Source organism: Lonchura striata, chromosome 11 (assembly GCF_050655825.1).
Source record: "Lonchura striata isolate lonStrDom1 chromosome 11, ASM5065582v1, whole genome shotgun sequence".
Lineage (NCBI taxonomy): Eukaryota > Metazoa > Chordata > Aves > Passeriformes > Estrildidae > Lonchura > Lonchura striata.
Window position 1 is genome coordinate 9323528 of NC_140713.1, and position 20340 is coordinate 9343867.

The window sequence follows — 20340 nt, forward strand, 5'->3', positions numbered from 1 at the left end:
GATTATTTTTCTGTTTCTCAGCTGCTGGTTTTTTTTCCTTCTAGTGTCTGCATTTCATATTAGAAATATTTTGCCACTGTAAAAAAAATAAAGTCTCCTGTAACTCGCCATGTATCCCTTTGCTTGTACAAAAACATCCCTTTGAGTTTCTGAACCATTTCTGCTGTAGAAAGGAAAAAATAAATTATTTGTCTAATGCCATAATACTGCCATTTGGTTTAAAGGACTTATGGTTCTTTGGCATTTAATTCTCCATTTACCAAAGGAACCCTAATTAACAGCAGTTGACCTGGAAGCTTTGCCTACATGGCTCACAGCTGTGTCTCAAATCACACCTGCTCCAAAGAAATGGAGATGCACAGAATCATGTTCTGAATGCACTCTGCTAGGGCCCAGCCAAGAAAACTCCATAAAGATATAGGTGTTTGAGAGACAATAATCTAAATTTTCCTTGCTTTCCCATCAGATAACTCAGAGCACAAATCAACACTGAATGTGGCTATTAAAATAATTTTCTGCTATTTTCTTGATCATTCTCTCCATGCTCATCTGAATAATCATCTCTGGTGAGGGCATCCCAGGGAAAGGGTGACCCCCAAACCCAGCAAGATCCTGGATTCAGAGGAGGCTGATCCTCCCCTGGTGAGCAGAGCTGAGTTTGCTCCATCTGAGGATCAGCTGGGAAATGGCATTGCAGAGAGGGCTGTAAGAACAAGTGCCATGCTGAAGTCTGGTTGCCAAGGGCTGCTGAACCCACAGAGCAGGGCTGTGTTTGTGCAGGGGGGCTCTAGAGAGGGCAGTGCCAGGCTCAGCACAGGCACAGGGCAGCAGATTTACAGAGGGAATTGTTCTCTCAGGTCCCACTTGAATGATCGATCTGGATCCCCTCACCCAAACCTGCTGGATGCCACTGGCTGTCCTGCACCACACTTACTCCTGCCACTTCTCACCATCCACACACCAAATGTCTCCATTTCAATACTCTGTTTCTTCCAGCACATTCCCTGAGGTTGTGGTTTAACTTCATAGAGCATACATAATATGATTCATGTGAGATCTTAGATCTGCGTTTTGTCCAACATGTCAGCTGTGGATAAAGTCATTACAGTGTTCTGTTCACTAATCAACCAGCAAAACAGGAAAATAAAAGGGTAATTGTTGCAAGCTTCCTTCCTTATTTTCATTAGGATGGCAAGCTCAACACAAGCTGGAATCTCACAGGTCTCATCCCACTGGCTTTGACAGGGACAGCATCAAGCTGATTAGCCCTCTAAATGAATCCAGTCATAGCTACAGCATTAAAAATGCAGCAAGTAATGTTTATGTTCCTGTTGTTGCCTATTTGGTGGGGGGAAAACCCACAGGATTCCTTTTTAAATCCTTGCTCAACTTTCCATGTTAAAATGCACATTGCTGAACCCAATTATCTTTCTTGAGGATGCAGTATTGGTTTATACAGGGGTTTTTTTGAGCCACTGGGGCAAGTAAATGATCTGAAATGGAAAATACTTGCCATCAGAAGGACCTCAGCTGTAGGTTTTTATTGTGGAACAGACCAGCTGGGGATGTAACTTGTCACTTTGTTACATATTATATTTATTCCATGCAGAGTCCATAGTATTATTATAGGAAACGCTACTGACAAAAGCAGGACAAAATATCCCAAATTCCTTAGAACATTTCTACAACACCAAAACCCCAGCTGTACAGAATGATTGACCTGTTGGGTGTCTGTCTGCAGCTGCTCTTCCAAGAGTAGAAGCCCCTAGAAAATGTAAATTCAGCCTGAGCCTGATTTACTGGGTAACTCTGGTATGAGGCTGCACAGCAAAAGGGATCTACCCTGAGATGAAACAGGCAGAGGAGAGGCTGCTCTTTTCTCTTTTAGCTTGTTGGATAAGCAATATAAAATCAGAGTTGTCCTGATCATTCCTAGGGCACTGAAGACATCTGCTGGAAATGGGAAAAAACTGCAGCAAGAATGTGCATGACTGAATAAGGAACATTTCTGAGAAGTTTATATTTACACAGTGCCTAAATTGCTCAGCAAATGCTACAATATTTTCCATTTGAAAGTATTATTTGAACATATTTGGATAAATAGCCTGTTAATTCCTGCTGTTCTTGTTGCCACTGAGGAACATTTCAGTTTCTAAAACCTGCAAGTCTGAATGCAGTCTCCAAATTCCCTTTATTCCTGATGTGTGAGGTCATGCCACAGACATATATGGACAGTATGTGACAACATGTGCTGAGGCCTAGGTCAGGTTTCCAGCTTTAAATGGATGTAAGTTGTTTGTAGCTGGATACAGAAGAGCACACAAATCTCTTTCCATCTTTCCAAACAAATCTTGATTACAAACCAATATCATACAAATCCTGTTGTGACTCCAGGTCCTCTTGAAAGTGAGGTTTTAGTTTTTACATTTTTCAGATTCTGTGCTGCTTTAGTGTGTAGTTCTGAGCTCCATATGAGGGGATGGAGAGCTCTCTTCACAGAGCAGGCAGACAAAACAATTCCTTCTCTAGCTGGGGACCAAGGACAAATGATCCAAATCTCAGGCCCAAGAGCACAAACAATGGTGGGCTGAAGAGAGAAAGACAAGAAGGGTGGGACTTGATAAGCCAAAGCTGGAATTGGACAATTCACTCCAAGGTGCAGATGGGCCAGAACTGATCAAAGTGAGAGACCTTGTGAGCGGTCGTCCATTCTGGGACCGTTCTGGGTCCATCTTGGGTGTGGGCCTGGCTGGGCTCTTGTGCTAACCAAGGTGGATCCATTGAGGCCTTTTAGCAAATCCCTGCTTTATTCTGTAACTCTGTCCAGGCTCTGTTCCAGGCCAGCCTTCTCAGGGCATCAGACGAGCTCCCCAGAAGATTATACAGCCTGTCAGGGAGCGTGGCCCTGCCTCTGGCACATCCCCAGCTGGTCCCTCCACAGCAGAAACCCAGAGCTCAGACTGCACCTGCTGGTGGCCCTGGGAGGGGATGCTGCACCCGCCTGGGAGCACCTGGGACATGGGCAGGGGTCCAGGAGTTTGACCTGAGGGTCACACATAGCCCAAGCACACACAGAGTGTACTGTCTTTGGTATCCCCCAACTCTACCAGAAAAATCTAATTTTTAAGGCAGAAAAGAAGGCAAGGAGAGGTGGGGATTTGTATCTTGATTTTATGACCGACAGGCACTTTCAAGTAATGTTACAGCATGAATTCCTTCAGTTCTGAAGGATGCTATGTCCAGACCCACAATCCCTGCTTATGAAATCTCCCTGAAATGCAGATATGTGCATCCTCTCAGGTGTAACTGCAGCCATCTTCTTGCTGGTTCCTTCAGCTTTTCATTTAAACACTCCAGGGCTCTCCCAAACATGTAGGGCAGGATTTGGAACATCCTGCAATCTCTGGAATGGACAAATCCTACTCATTAAATACTGCCAGTACCTCAGCCAGGGTCTGGCTGCACCTTAGACTGTGCAGTGACTGCATTTTATACAGACATTAACAAGTTGGCTTTGTGCTGGATAGTTTGAGTGCTATCAGCAAACAAGACACAGAATGCAGCACAGAAGACACAAAAAAATCTGGTTTGCTCATCTGCACTGGTGGCCTCACTCTTGTGGCTTCAGCACCCCCCTGCTGGGTTCCAGGTCCCTAAGGACAGCAGCTCACTGGGCAGGAGGATGCTGTGCTGACTTGTCATGGTTCTCTCTGCCCACACTGGAATTCTGCAGGAAAAGGCAACTCACACTTTAAAAAGTCCTCACAGATTTCTGTGTAGTGCTCAGTAAAATGTTAGGAGAAGCTTTTGAAAAGACATCCAGCAGCAGCAGCAGCAGCATATCTGTGTGTGCTCAAATAGAGCCTGGAGGGTAGGAGAGCTGGATGGGAGGGGAAGTTACACCCAGGACTTTTCCCAGTGGACTTCCCTCCCAGAGACAATGCTATTTCTGACTGGACATATTGGGCCATTAGTGAAAATTACTCCTGTACTGGTCAGTGTTTCACTCTCAGCATTCTTGTGTGAGCATCATCCAGCTGCTGATGTGTGGTTTTCACTTCCATCCCAGCACGTGGGCAGGGACATGCACAGAGCAGGAAGGCAGGGCTTGGTGCAGGATTTGTTCTCCCTCTTCCCCAGCCTCCAGCTAGCCAGGGCTAATTCCACTGCTTGAGTTTCCCTTCAGAGACAAGCAGATATCTCCCAGGCAGTTACATTTAGGTATTATTTCTCTTTTCTGACTAGGCAGCTAAAAACTCTGTTTCCATTTGAAAGAATGGTGGTTTATTTGGGCTACATCCCAAGTTTTCCAAGCCTGGGGCCTGACAAAGGAGCTGATTATGCCTGTGCATGGGGACAGTGCTGCTCCCAAAACACAGAGAAGCAGGGCCAGCTGTTTGCAGATCCTGTGACTCAAGTTTTGGTTTGGCAAGGCAGAAAGCCTCAGCCCATGAGCAGAACCTCCAAGTCCTTGGTGAAGTGCAGCCACCAAAGGCAGACATGATCACACTCCTGACAAATCTGAATTTTCATCCTAATGAGGAAAATCCAGGAAACATCTACACATCCCAGAACATAATCCCTGCTCTGCCCAGCCCTCCTGGCAGTGCAGAGCTGCACTGTTGGAAACCTGCTGTGAGCCTGTGGATGTGCAGCTCAGGCTGTCTGGAGAGTTTCCTAGTGCCTAACCAAGGCTGTGTCCAAATCAGTTTGTCTGGCACACATAAGGATGAGCAGAGCTGCTGAGATCATGCTACTGTGAGGCTGGAAAACCTCATATTAGGGCAGCTATGATGATCAAACCAAAATATTTAAAGGGAGAAATTAAATGCTCAGGATGTCACTTTCAGGAAGGTTTTTACCTTCCTGGTAGCATACATTACAGGAGAAAAAAATTAGATCAACAGGTAATTTGTGTTTACAAAAGAGAAAGAGACACATTCTCACACATATCCTGAGGGCTAAAAGAGCTGAGCTGCTGCCAGGGCTTTCCAGCGTGGAAACTTTGCCAAGTCCAAAGGAGTACCATTTTAAAAGACACCATTCAACTCTTTATTTGCACCTGAACTGCAAAGAAACTGATTTAAATTTTCTCCTAGACTCCCTTATCTTTAGAGATGCCAGAATCAGCTGATCTGTAAAAGGTCCCCTTTTTGAGAAGGATTCTGGTTTGCTCTCTGTGCACATTTCACATACCCAGCAAAACATTCATCTCTAAACAAGCACCTATTTCTTTGGGGTCCTTTCTGACTAGAAAACCAGGCAATGACGGGCAGAAAAACACTGTGCACCTTCTTATCTTTGCAGCTAAAGGCCTGAAGTAAAAAGATTTGGTGACTCTGTCATTCCTTTGAGATACCTGAACACCACAAGAAAGGACCTGTGTCATTGAACAGGAAACCAAAAAGAAGAGCTCAGTGGCTTTTCCCTCCTTGCTTTGTATAGATTTGGTGAATCTCTTCTGCATTCTGAGTCTCTGGCCTGGATCATCTGTGTTTTCTCTGCCTTACAACCTGTAATCCATATCCAGTGCCATTGCAAGAGAAGGACAGGAATACAGGTGAGATTATTTGGTTACTTAGACATGGTGGTGCTATTGGTCTTAAATATCTGTGGTAGATGTAAGACAAGCCTTTCTGTTGCATTTTGCAAATGATTTCCCCTCCTCTCTGCTTGCTGAGACCTGTCTGTGAGATGCTTTGTGACAAAGACCCCAAAACAAGAGATACAAAAACTACTGATTTCAGAAGCTCAAAATACTGCCCTGATTCATCTTTTCAGTTCACATACACTATTATATCTCAATTTTTCAAATTTTTTTTAAGCACTGGACCTGTAGGCAGTAACAGCTCAAATACCACACTGAGAAGCAGATTTATTGATCAATCAGGAACAGTCCACAGTGCCAAGGTGAGACAAGTACTTGGGAGAGCAGAATCACATATCTAAAGAACACATGAATGTCTTCATTTCAAAACTCACTGACAGTCAGTGCAGGTCACTGGTGGGCAGCCTGGGTCTGCAATAAACATGGAACCACCTTTAATTCTGTTAGACAGAGCAGGTCACTTGTGCCCAGCAAATTTCCTTTCAAAACCCCGAATTAGCATGACAGAAAAAAACTCAAATTGATGGCAAAACCCCAAAATATCATTAATAAACCTCAGATACCATAAGGCTAGCCCTTCGCTTCTCTAAACACAGTTTGTTTGTACAAATTTCCCCAAAATAACTTTGGTGTTGGGATGTCAGCCATGATCCTGCCTCACACCTCTTAGGACTGAGATCAAATCCTTAAAAAGACTTTGCAAGACTTTTCAAGGCCAAAGAAACCAAGCATACAATAATTTTCCAAGCACGACATAATGCTTGACTAGTAGAGTTTGTAAAATTTACTACGTTAAATTGAAACAAATAAAAATCAACCAGTGGGTCCCATTTACCCAAGACAGTCATAAAACCTGATGTATTGGAGGTGATAAGCCTTTTACTAACCTTTGTGTTAAACCCTTTTACTAACCTATCTACTTTTATTGACCATCCTGGCTCTTCAGATTACCTCACTTGCAATTCCTTAGTCTGGCAACAGCTCTGAGCAGTTTTCATTTTCTCTTTATACTCTCAGTAGAAGGGGCAAATAATTACTTACCTACTCCCCAAATAAATGGCTTCATTTTCCTAAAGCTGAGCTTAATTTTCTAGAACTGAAATGCTGCAAGGAGAATAGAGTTTGCTCTGATTCCAGGAGCAGAAAGAGCCCATCCATTTCCCATTTCTGGAGCACACTGTAGGTTCAGTAAAACACAGACAATCTACTGGCAACATGTGAGCAGTTCACTTCCCAACAGACTGCAGCACTAAATCTTTCCAAAGCTATTTTTTACAATTGCTGTTGTACATCTGCAGCCAGACCTATTTCAGGAGCTCAGCATCCAGTCCTCATCTCACACTGGCTTCTCATACTCTGTGCCCCATTGCATGTTCTTTCCATAAACCCAGGGGTGGCTGAGAATGGAGAGGAAAAAACAGCTGTATGAAGACTTTTCCTGAGCCAGTTTAGAGGAGCATATAAAGGTAGAACTGTCTCTGAAGGAAACAGAGTTTTACCTTGAAGAGTCTCTGTGGAGAAATTGAAAAAAAGCCTTTCACCAAAGGATGTTTATGCTCTGAATGGTCTGGTTGTCTGAAAGCAAAAGGAATGAGGTGGTGAGATGGGAGCCAAAACCCCAGGTGCCACTGCAGCACAGCAACTCTGGCTTTTGCAAGATTTGAAGTGCTCTGACTGCTTCTTATCAGACAGAGCACTGCAAGAGTGCTTCGAAGCGAGCTAAGTACTTCAAGAGAAACCACAATTCTGTCTGCATGCACAAGTTCTACTGTAGTGATGTAAATAAAAATAAAAACCACAATCCCATCCTAGTCTGGATGCAGTTCTAAAGCAATGAGAATATTTACATTTATATAGTATACTCTGATGAGGAAAGTGGGATAATTTGTTTCAAGAAAAACTACTTCTATCAGTGTATAATTGTGTTCATTCCCTGAGCTATATTATATTAAATATTATAGTATAGTAACTGTGTCAGTAAAAGAAAAATCCACCTCTAAATGACATTATAATGTTGATTTCAAACCCATACACAGCCCAGGTACTCACTTTAGGGAGTGTGCCACTCCTGTGTGGCTCCATTTTCTGCTTCCTCACAGTAGCCCTGAGAGGTTACATCTTCCCAGCAACATACTTTGACTGTTCTCTGGCTCTCCTGCCCACACACCATACCCAGGAAGTTAAACCAGTTTCCCCACTTGCTACAGGTTAGTCTTAAATGTGGAAATTGTTTCTTGGGTACTCCAGAGGAATTCTAGCCTCTGTATCCTTGTGGTCTATCCCAGCAGCTGCAAGGGTAGCTTTGTGACTCACTTTTTAGGAGTGAAGTCCATCTGAGCTACTTGTAGACTGGAAAAATGCTCATAGGAAATACTGAATGAGGGGAATTAAGCTTTCAAAACAGCATTTCAACTCTGTTCTTGCAAGGACATTACACGGCGTGCTCCAAAAAGCAGTTTTGCACTCAGGCTCTTGGCCAAGAACTGTCAGAATACCAAATCCATGTTTTCTTTGTCCCTCTGTTTCTAGTGACTTGTGTGCTGCCCCAGTAGAGTACAAATCCTTCTCTGTCAGATTCAGTTCACAGGAAGAAAAGGAGCCTGTGTTAGCAAGCTCAGGTTCCTTGGGCAGGAACAAATCCATTCTGGTACTGAGACCTTGAACACACACACCAAAGGTTCTGTTGACCCCAGAGAAGCTCCACATGAAACAGCTCCAGGGGTTTGCAGCTCCCTTATCAAGGCAACATGAAATTAGCACAGTTTAATTTGTCAGGCTGAAAGCTGCAGTGGTTCAGGATCACCTTCATGTGCAATTCCCCAAGATCTGAGAAGGCACCAAGTGAAAAACTAACTGGAGTCAGTTATTGATTCAGCCATCTGCCCTTAATTAACTTAGATTGATGCCCCAATACCATTGGGATAAAGTATGGATCAAACTTAACTTTGGGCTTGTTCTAAAGGACAGATTAAATTTTGAACTAGACCCTTGCAAAGCTCCTGATTTTCCTCTCTGCCAGCTCACATTTCAGTTCTGGGGTGCCAGCCCTTCCCACATTTACCATGGAATGCCAGCCCTTTTTACATTTACCAATGACTGAAATTTGCAGCTGTGTGAGATGTTTTGGGTGGGTGGGACCCACAACAGCCATCTCTGGTGTTCTGTGCTCCAAAACAGCTCTGAGGGCTGAGCAATGTTGATCCAGAAGTTTCCCTACACAATTGATGCAAATACTTCAATATTTTGGAGCAGGACCACTGGAATTAAGTTTGATCATATCAGATGCATTTATGGAAAGTTTCTTAGCTAATGGTTATGAGATATATGCTAGTTACAGACTATGAGAATAAAGGGAATTGTTTAAAGGTGTCCAGGACAGACAGTGCAGGTGTGGTTTGCACTGAAAGTACTGAAGTGCCTTAGTGGGGGTTGGAAAAAGCCAGCAAGTATTCATGCTGTACACCAGCATATTCCTAAATCCCAGCTTTTTGAAAATAAAGTAGTACATCCCTTGATCTTACAGTCCTGATTAAAAAAAAAAAAAAAAAAAAGTCAGCAATGTGAACAAAATGTAATCAAGGCAGAGAGGGAAAAGGGATGTCAGGAAGAACAGCTCTGAAGGACAAGAACTGCAGCAGCCAGCACCTAGCAATGGCTCTGGGGTCCACATTTAATCAGACCCTCTTTTAATGGGGGAAAAAGAAAAAATAAAAAGGGGGATGGATGGGTATATTTTTGTGACAATTTCATTCGTTCACCAAAATGAGGGAGAGGTTCTACTTCACATAGCAATCCCAATTAAAGGCAACCCCACAGAAGTGCACAGAGCCTAAGGGCAAATGAAAGAAATTCAAATTCAGCGACTTCTCCAGATTCCAGGGAGACACTGTCCTGCTTCAAGCACTCTTCCTCTGACTTTACAATCAGAACTTGGGAACCTTTGGGAGAGCACTGCTACTTTTTGTTCCCCTGAGTAGACCCTGCTGATTTCTGTTCTCAACCAGAAATGCAGTCATATCAAGCATTTATTAACTCTTCATAAACCAATAAACGCATTCCTCTCATAATGTGATTTTAATGTATTTATCCTCTGTGTGGGTCTGTAGTTGCAGTGCTTGCATTTCTTGAGGAAGCAGCATCCTGGTTGTGCTTCAGTGGAAGGTGATGGCCACTGCCATGACTTAACCAGCCTGGGGCAGAGCCATGCTGGGCGAGCCCCTGGCACTTGTGGAAATCCCCTGGCTGCCCCTCCTGGAGGCTGGCAGAGCACAAGAACCCGTCTGGCTCTGCTCAGGTTTTGGCTCCGCTGTTAAATCAGGAGATGTGGTGCTCAGTGTTCAGGGCTGGGACAGCTGAGCTCAGAATGGAAACAGCACTTTCAGATGGGATGTGAGAACAAGGGGGTGTCTTATGCTACAGCCAGCTCAAGCACTGAACACATTTCGTGAGCAGGAGCCCAGCCCAGCCTGCCAGCACGCCCTATAAAGCCGAGCCCAGGCAGCCCCTGCTCAGATGGCTCTGGGTGGCCTCTCTCAGAGCTGCTAAAGGGGATCTCCTCAAGCTCCCTCTTAGGGTCTTTCAAAGAGACATGGCACAAACTGGACTTAGGATTCTTCTACTCATAAGCTTACTACTGCTGGATCAGACCATCAGCCAGGCCTCCAAATTCAAAGCCAGGAAACACAGCAAACGTAGAGTGAAAGGTACTGGGTCTGAACTGGGAGGGATCAAACCTTATAGACTGTGCAAATTTACTGTGTACTCTAAACAGCACTGCATGAACCAAAACTAACATTACACAAATGTTTATTTATAAAGGACACTTGAGTCTATATTATATCTGTCTTTAAAATATTTTTATGTGAGTTAGCAAAGTCACAAATAAGGTGCGAAAATGAATTATGAAAATAGAGCTGTGTAACAGCTGCAAATATATTGCTTTGTTCTGGCTGTTCACTCTGTCAACATTATTTAGAATTCACAGGTACAGCTGAGAGAGGACTCTGGCTGATCATTCCTAGTTATGTAGCTATATTGAGTAAGATCAGAAAAATGGATATTTATGTATATGGGGGAAACAAGCAGAAGTATTCAGGCTGCAAGGATTACTGTTCAGAATTTTGTACCATTTCCTAATTTTAACAGAAGACCTGTCTACTCTTTGTGGAATATTACTCCACTTGTATGAAAAGCACTGTGAAAAGAGCAAGTCAAACTAATTAGCAGGTCAACATCAATGAATTAGCAGAAGATAAAGCATCAGTTCCCACAGCAAAGCTTAAGAGTAAATACAAAACCACGGAATGTTGTTTAGAAATGTCTGTGTATTCAATTTAAAGACTAATTTATAGTAAAAGCAGATATGATGGAGGCTCACTGATGGAGAATATTTGAACACCTATTTAATTTTAAAAATGGTGGCTTTAATTGTACAAGAAGATTGAGCTGCTCTGGAGCCCCACAGTTTTAAACACTTCCTTCTGCTTTGGGGTCTCTAGGTTTTTAAGCTTAGGTGTCCTAAGGACAGACTGCTTATAAATTTTTTGTGTCAGCACAGAGTAGCACTGATTGGAGAACAGAGAATTCTGCCTTGGGGAAGCAGGGAGCCCTGAAAGATACTATGATGATTTTTTAAAAAATGGAAAAGAGGACATGAAAATGGAGTTATGTGCAAATTAGCTTCTTTTCTTGTCCTATCGGATTCTTGGTGCTTTTTTAAGTGCTACAAAATGCTGATTCAGAGTGATTTTGTGTGACTCAAGTCCCCAGGTCCTCTCTGTACTGAGGGACAGAGGAAGGCTAATCCTGGGGAATAGAGATTGCAGCTCAGCAAGCACATCTGCAACATTCAGGCTGTCAGGTCAGGTTTAATTTGTTGTTACTCCCTGTGCTAAAACAAGAGCTGTGTGAAACTTTCACACTCACAGAAATAACATTTCTTTGAAGAAATACAACTTGTGTCCTGCTATGTTTTGTATGTCATGCCCATACACCAGATTGTGCAATTTCAAAAGAAAAAGGGACTTTTTCTGTAAATTAGATACCAGCTCACTAAGTAATTATTAGCTGCAATAATCTATGATTTTCAAACAGTTTTTAGGGCAACATCCATGATAAAATATGAGAAGGAAAGGTAAAGATGGGTTCCTTGTGTTTTTTATAGAAATTCTAGAGGTATGTTTTCATTAAGAAGAAATCTTTAAAAATAAAAAGCATTACAGCCATGCAGCAATATCAGCATGATATTTTGAAACAGATTTTAATACGTAATTTTAATTTTTTTTACTGTGTACATATTTGTTAATTTCTATATATTCTTTTTGTGTAAGAAAAAGATGACCTGAAGACCCAGATTGACAAACTGTGGCGAGAAGTAAATGCTCTGAAGGAAATACAAGCACTGCAGACAGGTAAAGCAGCTTATGCTGGCCAGTGGATTCCAAAAGTTCCCACTGCCTCTCTTCTTCACTCCTATCCCTCTCTTTAATGGGATTTTATGACTGAAGAGTACAGCTCCATAAAACCATGGTGTGCCATAGCTTTACCAGACAGGCAAATGTTGAAGGAAGCATTCAAGTAAAATCGGGTCTCAACTGCTGGGGAATGAGTGGTGATTCTTCACTGAGAGCAAGAATTACTTTTGTCTTTGCTATGCACAACTTCAAGCTCTGAGTTTTGTATCATCAAAGGCAGCAAAATGAGGGCTCCTGGGTCTGAGAGTTCAGGTGGTCAGTGAGTTAAGTGCCCAGCTTTGATATGAACATATATTCAAATGTGAATATTGTCATAAAACTGCAAAGTTATATCCACTGTGAGTTCAGAAATATTCTGGACCAACTGCAGAGTCCTTTAAGTATTTCAATAACCAGATGGAAATTTCCAAACAAAATAAGAAGGGTAAATACACATGCACCTATTAGACAGTTGTGCTTTTTCACAGCTGTTGACATAAAACCTGGCATTTAAACACGTACAAGAGGACATTACAGAGGAAATGACATCATTCTCATGAAACAGAATGTATTTTCCTTAGGGATGGTAATATCTGGGTTGTTCAGTTTTATGTCTTGGGTTACATAGAGCTTTTGGGGCTTTACAAAATATTTTTATTTCAAATGTCTTATAAGAAGGCTTTAGAAGTTTCTTAAAAGAGGGAGCCTGTGCTAGACAAGTAACTCTTGTTTAAAAGTAATTCTTGTATTGCTTCCAGAAGGAGCTTGAGAGGAAGCATACAGTGGCTTAGAAATGAAACCAGAACTGGGAGACTTTCTCTCCTCAAGACTTATTTTGAGCTTTATTCTAAATTTATAACCCACACTGTGCAACTGGAATCCAAATGTGGCAAAAGGACACCTATCAAACCCCTGTCTCTGACTGTCTTTGTTAATGTCCTTGTAACAAGTGAAAAAATGAGCTCCATTTTTAGGTTATGGGTGTTTCCAAGACACACCATAAAAATCTGATTTCTTCTTTTGCTTGAACATCCTGGGCCTCCTTTCTACACAGAGTGAAATGGGAAATGCTGCCACACACCATTTTGCAGCACATACTTCTTCCCTAAAGACATCCAGTCCTTGTCATTGCTGCAACACTGCTGAAGTCTCTCTGATCCTTCCCATGAATATAAATTTGTTAAAGAGTTCCACATTTAATAAACAGGTTCATTTCTTTGGCCATTTGAAGGATTAAAATTTGAAGAGTAAACCCTAATAGAAAATTATGACTCTGAAAATGCAGCTAAGGAATGCAGTGAATACTACAACTGGAAATACTAAAACTTGAGACATAGGATGTGGTCCAAAGTGACTTTGATATCCTATTGATCAAAGACATAATTATTTTTTTACAAGAACAGATGACAGGGATTAAAAACAGATTACAGAAAACATCAGGAGACAGAAGATGTACATAAGTACAAGATGATTTTAAGGCTATAAATGAAATAATCTGCAAGTAATAACATGCAGGATTCTAAAAATAATTTTTACAGGAGTCTATTCCAGGCCTTTGGTACCTTCCTCAGCTCAGAAGAAACACTCCACCAAGGAGGGTTCACCTTGCCATCATTATTTTTCTTGGGAGAATCAGTTTTTCACAAATCTGCATTGGGAGAGCTGGAAGGCAAAGTTTAAGGATTCCCTCCTGTGTTCCTGCCCCCACAGACCTCGGGCTGGAACAACCCCAGCAGCAGCTCTGCAAGGCAATTCCAGTGACAGAGCAGCTGCCAAATTAACCCTCTGGTCCATTTTTTAGTCTTTACATCAAGACTTCCCCAGCAGAAGTAAAAGGAAAGAGATTTATGAATTCAAATGGTTAGAAGATTTGGTCCAGGTTGTCCTGTAAGCTCAGTAATAAGTGTGCACTTTTTAAAAGCACTTATAGCTTTAAGTCACTTTACCTCATTTAGATTCAGAGTTTGAAGGGGGAGACTTTGCTGGAAAGAAAATAAATTAATACCAAGGGAGGTGAATATGCAATCTTCTACAGGTAGAATTACACTTTTAGTAATCACTCAGAGATTTGTATAACGAATTTCAAATCAATATTTTCCTGGTGAGCAGGACACATTTAAGACAGCGCATTTCTGTCCTGCCTTTGCTTGCTAGAAACTGAGCTTAGATAAAATGCAAAAATTTTCTTTACTTAAATATCACCAATATTAAAAGACATTTAGATGTCTCCACTATAAAGCCAAATACAGATTTCCCAATAACCAACTTACATCTGACAACACAACAAACCTCATCCGCTCCATCAGTTTCAGGACTGCTGAAATAAGGTAGAAAACATGTGAAAGCAGCACTATTTGGTAAAAGGGGCACTGAGAACAGGCCTGGGTTATATTTCAGCAGTCTGTTTCCAAAGGCACACTGACATGCTGGCTGCACACAGGGTCCTACATGGACCACCAGCAGGTAAGTCTGATCTTACTCCAAATTTCAGGCCGACTCTGTGGAGTCAAGAGCCTTTCACTTGCTGAAGGATTTGCCTGCTCAGGTTTCAAGGTGCTTTTGTTAAATTATCATTTGGAGAGCCATTACTGAAAGCTGAGGCCCACACTCGTGCTGAAGTTTCAAACTCCTGTCTGTTCACAGTGTGTCTTCGTGGGACCAAGGCCCACAAGAAGTGCTACCTCATGTCAGAAGGCACCAAGCATTTCCATGAAGCCAACGAGGACTGCATAGCCAAGGGAGGGACGTTGGCTATCCCGAGGAGCAGCGAGGAAACGAAGGTCCTTCGCGATTACGGCAAGCAGAGCGCGCCCGGCACGGCCGAGTTTTGGCTGGGTGTCACCGACATGGCCCATGAAGGGAGGTTTGTGGATGTCAATGGCATGGCTCTGCAGTACTCCAACTGGGACCGTGCCCAGCCCAATGGGGGCAAGAGGGAAAACTGTGTCCTCCTGTCTCAGCCAGCCCAGGGCAAGTGGGTGGATGAAGTGTGCCGCACTGCCAAGCGGTACGTTTGTGAATTCCTGATCCCGTAATTACATGCACGAAAGAACACGGCCGTGTTTTGGGTTATCAACACACACTTCTGCTTAGTAACCCCTCCCTCTCAGAGGGTGGTGAGTTAAAACTATCCCTCTCCTGCCTTAAACTCACTCTTTCCTGAAACACAAGTTTTCTCTGTTAATTTATTTTCTATTTGTATGCTAAAAATGTTTAGTGAGTACTCTCATTATGTACAGGGATATATATTATGTTTTGGCCTACGTTGTATCATATTTTGGCATATTACTTCTGTTTGGGTTGCTGGATTTCACCTCCTGTTTCTGTACTTTAATTAGAAAATACTACTGCATGGTAATGCTTTCCAGTACAAGCAGTAGGGATCCTCTCTGTTATGAAGTTTAAGAGGGAATTTGGGATTATGTGAGCTCCTGTGAAAAACAACCATCATCCTTTACAGAGTTTAACTGGAATAATCTGTGGCCAAAAGTTTTACCTATGGGTTAAGAATGCTGAATGAAACAGAAAAATCTGGTGTTAATTATTTAACTACATGCAGTTCGCAGTGATACACTCCTAGAAAAAGGGGGAGTAGCTGGTTTAAAACATCAGTTAGTCTAGACATGTTCGCCTCTAAATGTCTCAATTATGGTTAAATACTAGATGTCATTTGGAACATTCCCATAGAAGAAACCAGCCTGGGACTAGATCAGACTCTGCTGTGTGAGGCTTTGCTAAGCCTTGTCTCCAGCAGGCTCAGACAGGCTCTGCCATTCACAGGGAGCTCCTGAAGCTCTGGGAGGGAGACAGGAGCTCCTTTCTGCCACAGCATTCCTTCCTCTCCCATGGGAAGGGCAGCACACCCCAGGGGAACAGCAGAGTGTGGCCAGAGCACATACAAATGTTCCAATTTAACACCTGGCATTTGAAAACAAAATAAAACATTCTGTTCATGCTTTTGGCTGTTCAGAACTTCACAATAGAGATTTGCCTTCATGTCATAAATAGCAGTTTCTCTCATTTTGCTTAAATATTTAAATATATTGCTACTTGGAGGATAATTCCTATTCCTTCTCTATTAATCCTGCAAGATTTTCTTAAATAATGCAATAAATCTGCAATTACCATTATTTAATTGTTGTAGTATTTTTGACAGCTTATGCACCCATGTGAAGGCCATTCTTTTCTAGGACTTTTCTTGAGGATTCAAAAAGGGTAATTTTTTCTACTATTGTACTTAGAGGCCACAGGATAAAATTTGGATCCCTGCTGTAAAATGCAGCCTAGAAGCTCTAACTACTCAAGGCATCTGCAATGTGCAGTGTTTAAAATAATTTTCCATCACTTAATGTATTTCTAAAATAACCTGATTCTGAATTCTTTTATTTATTCCTGAGTTAAAACAGAGCAGCCAAAAGGGCCCAAATATATGCAATTTTCTTTCAAAATCTACCAGCATTTGATATGGTTGGGGTAAAAATTTTTGTTACCTATATTTGTATATGATTAAAAGTCTGTATGGCGTCTTAACCTCTGATTTGTCTGAAGTAAATCAGTATCTCAGCACATCCCTACAGCAACAGTCAAAGTGAAAATTTACCACAAATTCCACACCTTGTGTAACTGGCACAGGACTACTTTTTCATAGGCTGTTTTGCTGGTGTACCCATTATAAAGAATGTGAGCCACTTCATGGAGTTTCCCTACAAGGTGTAAAATTATCACATAAAAATCTCATTTTTAAAAAACACTTTCTGTGTGATCCTGTAAGAAAACATTTATCATCTTCAGACTGGCAATAAAAACAACCCTGTGACAGTGGATGGTTCTCGTGGAGAATCCAGCTGAGTTCTTGGGATCAGCCCTGATTACACTGCAGAACCCTGGAATGCACATGGAGCTCTTGAGATCAGACAGGTAATGAAGAAAACATCTTCAGCTTCCTTTTCTATCCTCTGCTGTAGAAACACTGTGATAAACAGAAGACAATGGGCTCATAGAAATTTTGTAAATATATAAACCTTCTCAGAATTTTATCTGCACCGCATTATATTTTTAGGAATTAAAAAATATTAAATATATTTGCTAACACATGGTAATTAAGTAGCATCCACTGCATCTTGCTAATATACCAGGGGCATTAGGAGACTTGATGTAGTCCTTGCCAACCAGAAATAAGCTTTGATGCCTTTTCTTCACAATTTTAAATCCAGATTTTTCAGTCTTCATTAGATGCCCTACGAAACTCGAAATTCTGCTAGTGTTAAAATAAAATCAGACAGTTTCAGAATGTCAGAACTGTACCTGCTCACACGTGTGTATATGCAGCTGCTCGGTAATATTAATGACTACAGCCTAAGTCCATGAGGGCACTTCTAGGAAGAGTAAATGAAGTTGCTAATAGCACCCTACCTGAGCAGTGCATACCACAAATCACTATACCTCAACCTGAACTCTGATGGTTTGCCAGACACCACCAAGCAGGCTGCAAAATGGTCACTCCCCTTTCAAAAAATCAATCCTATGCACATGACCAAACAATTAAGACAAAGTAAAAAGAGATATGTTACTGTTACTATGAATAATAAAAATGTAATAACCTCATATAAAGGATTTTATGGCAATGAGGTACAAAATATTCCAAATCCACAAGACTAGGCAATCAGCATGTTGCTCAGGATAGTAGGTAACCCTTGGTTTTCAGAAAGTTTGAGAAGTACTCTAAGCCCAACAGAAAAGCTTTTTCTAGGTATGAGCAGTTTATTGGTTGGCTGGTCCGTGTAGTAACTGTTTACTAAGGAATACATTAAGCACCCTGTTACCGTTAACAAATTATTTATAAGTGCTAATTAATGAAAACCATGCTTTTGTTAGCATGCTGTCAGCATGATTAATCTGTTCTCAGTGTCATGGAAGACAGATGCCCCCAATAGACCCATTTGGCTTTCTTGGCAAGTGGGAATAAGTAGGAGTGAATAAATAAGGTTACATAGGAAACACTGATTAGAAGGAAATGATTACCATATGAATTGGGTAATTCTGCTGAAATATTGATGGAAGGTGATCAGAATAGAATATCCAGGAGACTCCACCAGGTTTCTTTCCCAGGCATTGAGTTTATAGTGCTGCATTGAAAGAAGAGAAAAAGGCCTTTGGTGAATAGGCAGGGAAATGTCAAGCTTTACTCAAGGTACAGATGTTCTTCATTATGCAGGGTACAAAACCTCAGAAAAAGAAGCTCATTAGTAAAGCTGGGTGAAGAATGGATTGTCTGGTTTTGTGGTCAAACCAAAAAAAACAAAAAAGGAAAGAAAATTGATCACAAGTCTACCTTAGCTTCCATGTCAACCACATAGCATTAAAAGGTGAATTTAATACCTTCTTTTTTGTCATGATACAATAAACTTCACTGCAGTTAAGAACCCCTGCTTCTCTTACCTGTGCTTCTTGCCACCCCCCCTGCTTGGCAGAGTATTTACACCCTACAGACATCTCTGCTTCCCTCTTGTGTCAGGAAACAGGGCTGGGTCCTCATTTTTCTGTAAGATAAATACACAGCTGACTTTTACTGATGAAAAATTAAATAATGCCTTATCAAGTCCTTCACACAGAGGGATGACACTTGATATTAAGAGCTAATGAAACATTCAGGAATATGATCTTTAGCTGAGAGGGCTGAGATCTGCTTTTTAATACTTTTACATGCTACTCCCTGAATATTGTATGCAGTTTAGGGCTACAAAAGTGTGTGTTTGGAGATATTTTATAGCATACTTTGGGAGTTTCTTGTTACCATCAAAGATAGAATAATTGTGAAGAGTTATATGAGTTTGATCAAAGAGTTAAAAGGTTGGATTCTCTCCAACTATGGAACAGGGGTCCAGCATAGAAATGTTTGTGCCAAGAAAAGCAATTTAGAAATGAGTAATGAGAGCACATTGTTAACCATTAGTCTTAAAAGAGCTATTTTTCATTTTTAAAGGCTTCACAAGCACAGACTATTTTTGGAAGTAACTCTCCCTTTGGTCCCTCTTAAAACCCAGAGGAAAAAAATAAATATATTCTTATTCAGTAAGGAAAGGTTAACACCTTAAATCAAACATTGTGTGCAGTCAAAGCAAGACTTTCAAGGGAACTCATGACCAGGTTTCAAGGAGTATATTCTGACCCAAGACCCAAGGTCCAACAGTGTTCAACATTCAATAACTGAGCCTTTTGAAAGTTCAGCTACTTGGTGCCAACATGATATTCTAGCCATTAGAAATTGTTTTCTCTGATAGTCATACCAGTGCACCGTGTTTTCCAGGTCATTATGTACCAGCTGAAATGAAATCCAATGCAGCCATTAATTTGTACTTCCATAAGTGCTTTATAAATGGTTTTTTTTTTTTCTTTTTAGATCATCTTTAAATTAAGTTAGTAGATTAGGCAACTGTGACTGATTTTTTTGTTACTGAATTGCAGGATCAGTAGATATCAGGAATGTAAATGACTGTAATGGTAGCCTCTTACTGAATTCAAACTGATTTTTAGGCAGAACAAGAATTAGCTGGAGGTCCATAAAATAGTCCACTGAATTGTACGTCACATGCATAGGGGAAGAATTCCCACAGTCTTACCAAGGAAACAGAGTTATGACTACAAACCAGATGTGATGTGCTTTACTGGCATCACAGAGAGAGATGGAAAGAAAAACAAGATCAACAGATAAACATGCACAGTGATCCAAAGGGAAACAAGAGAGGGTGTAGAATGACCCATGCAAATGCATTACTTAAATTATTTGAAAATACAAGGTGGATTCAAATCCCTCACAAGTGCAATGTCACTATGTCAATTGTTAATAGCAAAATCAGAATCAGGTCAAGATTTTTCAGAGTATTTAAAAATAAGTTTACTACAGTCCATACTGCACTAACTTCTCTGACTTTATTAAGTCTTGTTTTCCTTGACATAATTCAGCAGCTAGCCTCTGGAAAAATAAAAACTCCAGTAAAGTATTTTTGTAGAATTTATCAGAAATATTGTTTTTCTTTGTAGTAGTAAAGAAAATTCACTGGACTGCTACAAATTCACCAGGATATGGAGCTGACAAGCACATCCCATGCTATGTTACCTGATTTTGTCTCGAGACTGCTCCAGCCTTAGACTTGGCAGGTTTTGTGCTGTCAGTGGGTAGTAAAGCCAAACTCTGAACACACAGCTGAGGCTGCTGTGACACTGCTGCCCAGCTGCAAGCTGCACTCTTGAAAGCAGATGGCAAGCAGAAAATGGTCTCAG

General features: G+C 41.3%; 1 protein-coding gene across 1 annotated transcript; it reads left to right on the top strand.

Moving 5' to 3' along the window:
* The first annotated feature begins 10064 nt into the window (after window positions 1-10064).
* CLEC3A (C-type lectin domain family 3 member A) lies at window positions 10065-16038 on the top strand. The gene is made up of 3 exons (XM_021541118.2): window positions 10065-10311; window positions 11938-12018; window positions 14704-16038. The coding sequence occupies exons 1-3, from the start codon at window positions 10197-10199 to the stop codon at window positions 15093-15095; spliced, it is 588 nt and encodes a 195-aa protein (XP_021396793.2). The 5' UTR covers window positions 10065-10196; the 3' UTR covers window positions 15096-16038.
* Window positions 16039-20340: the final 4302 nt, after the last annotated feature.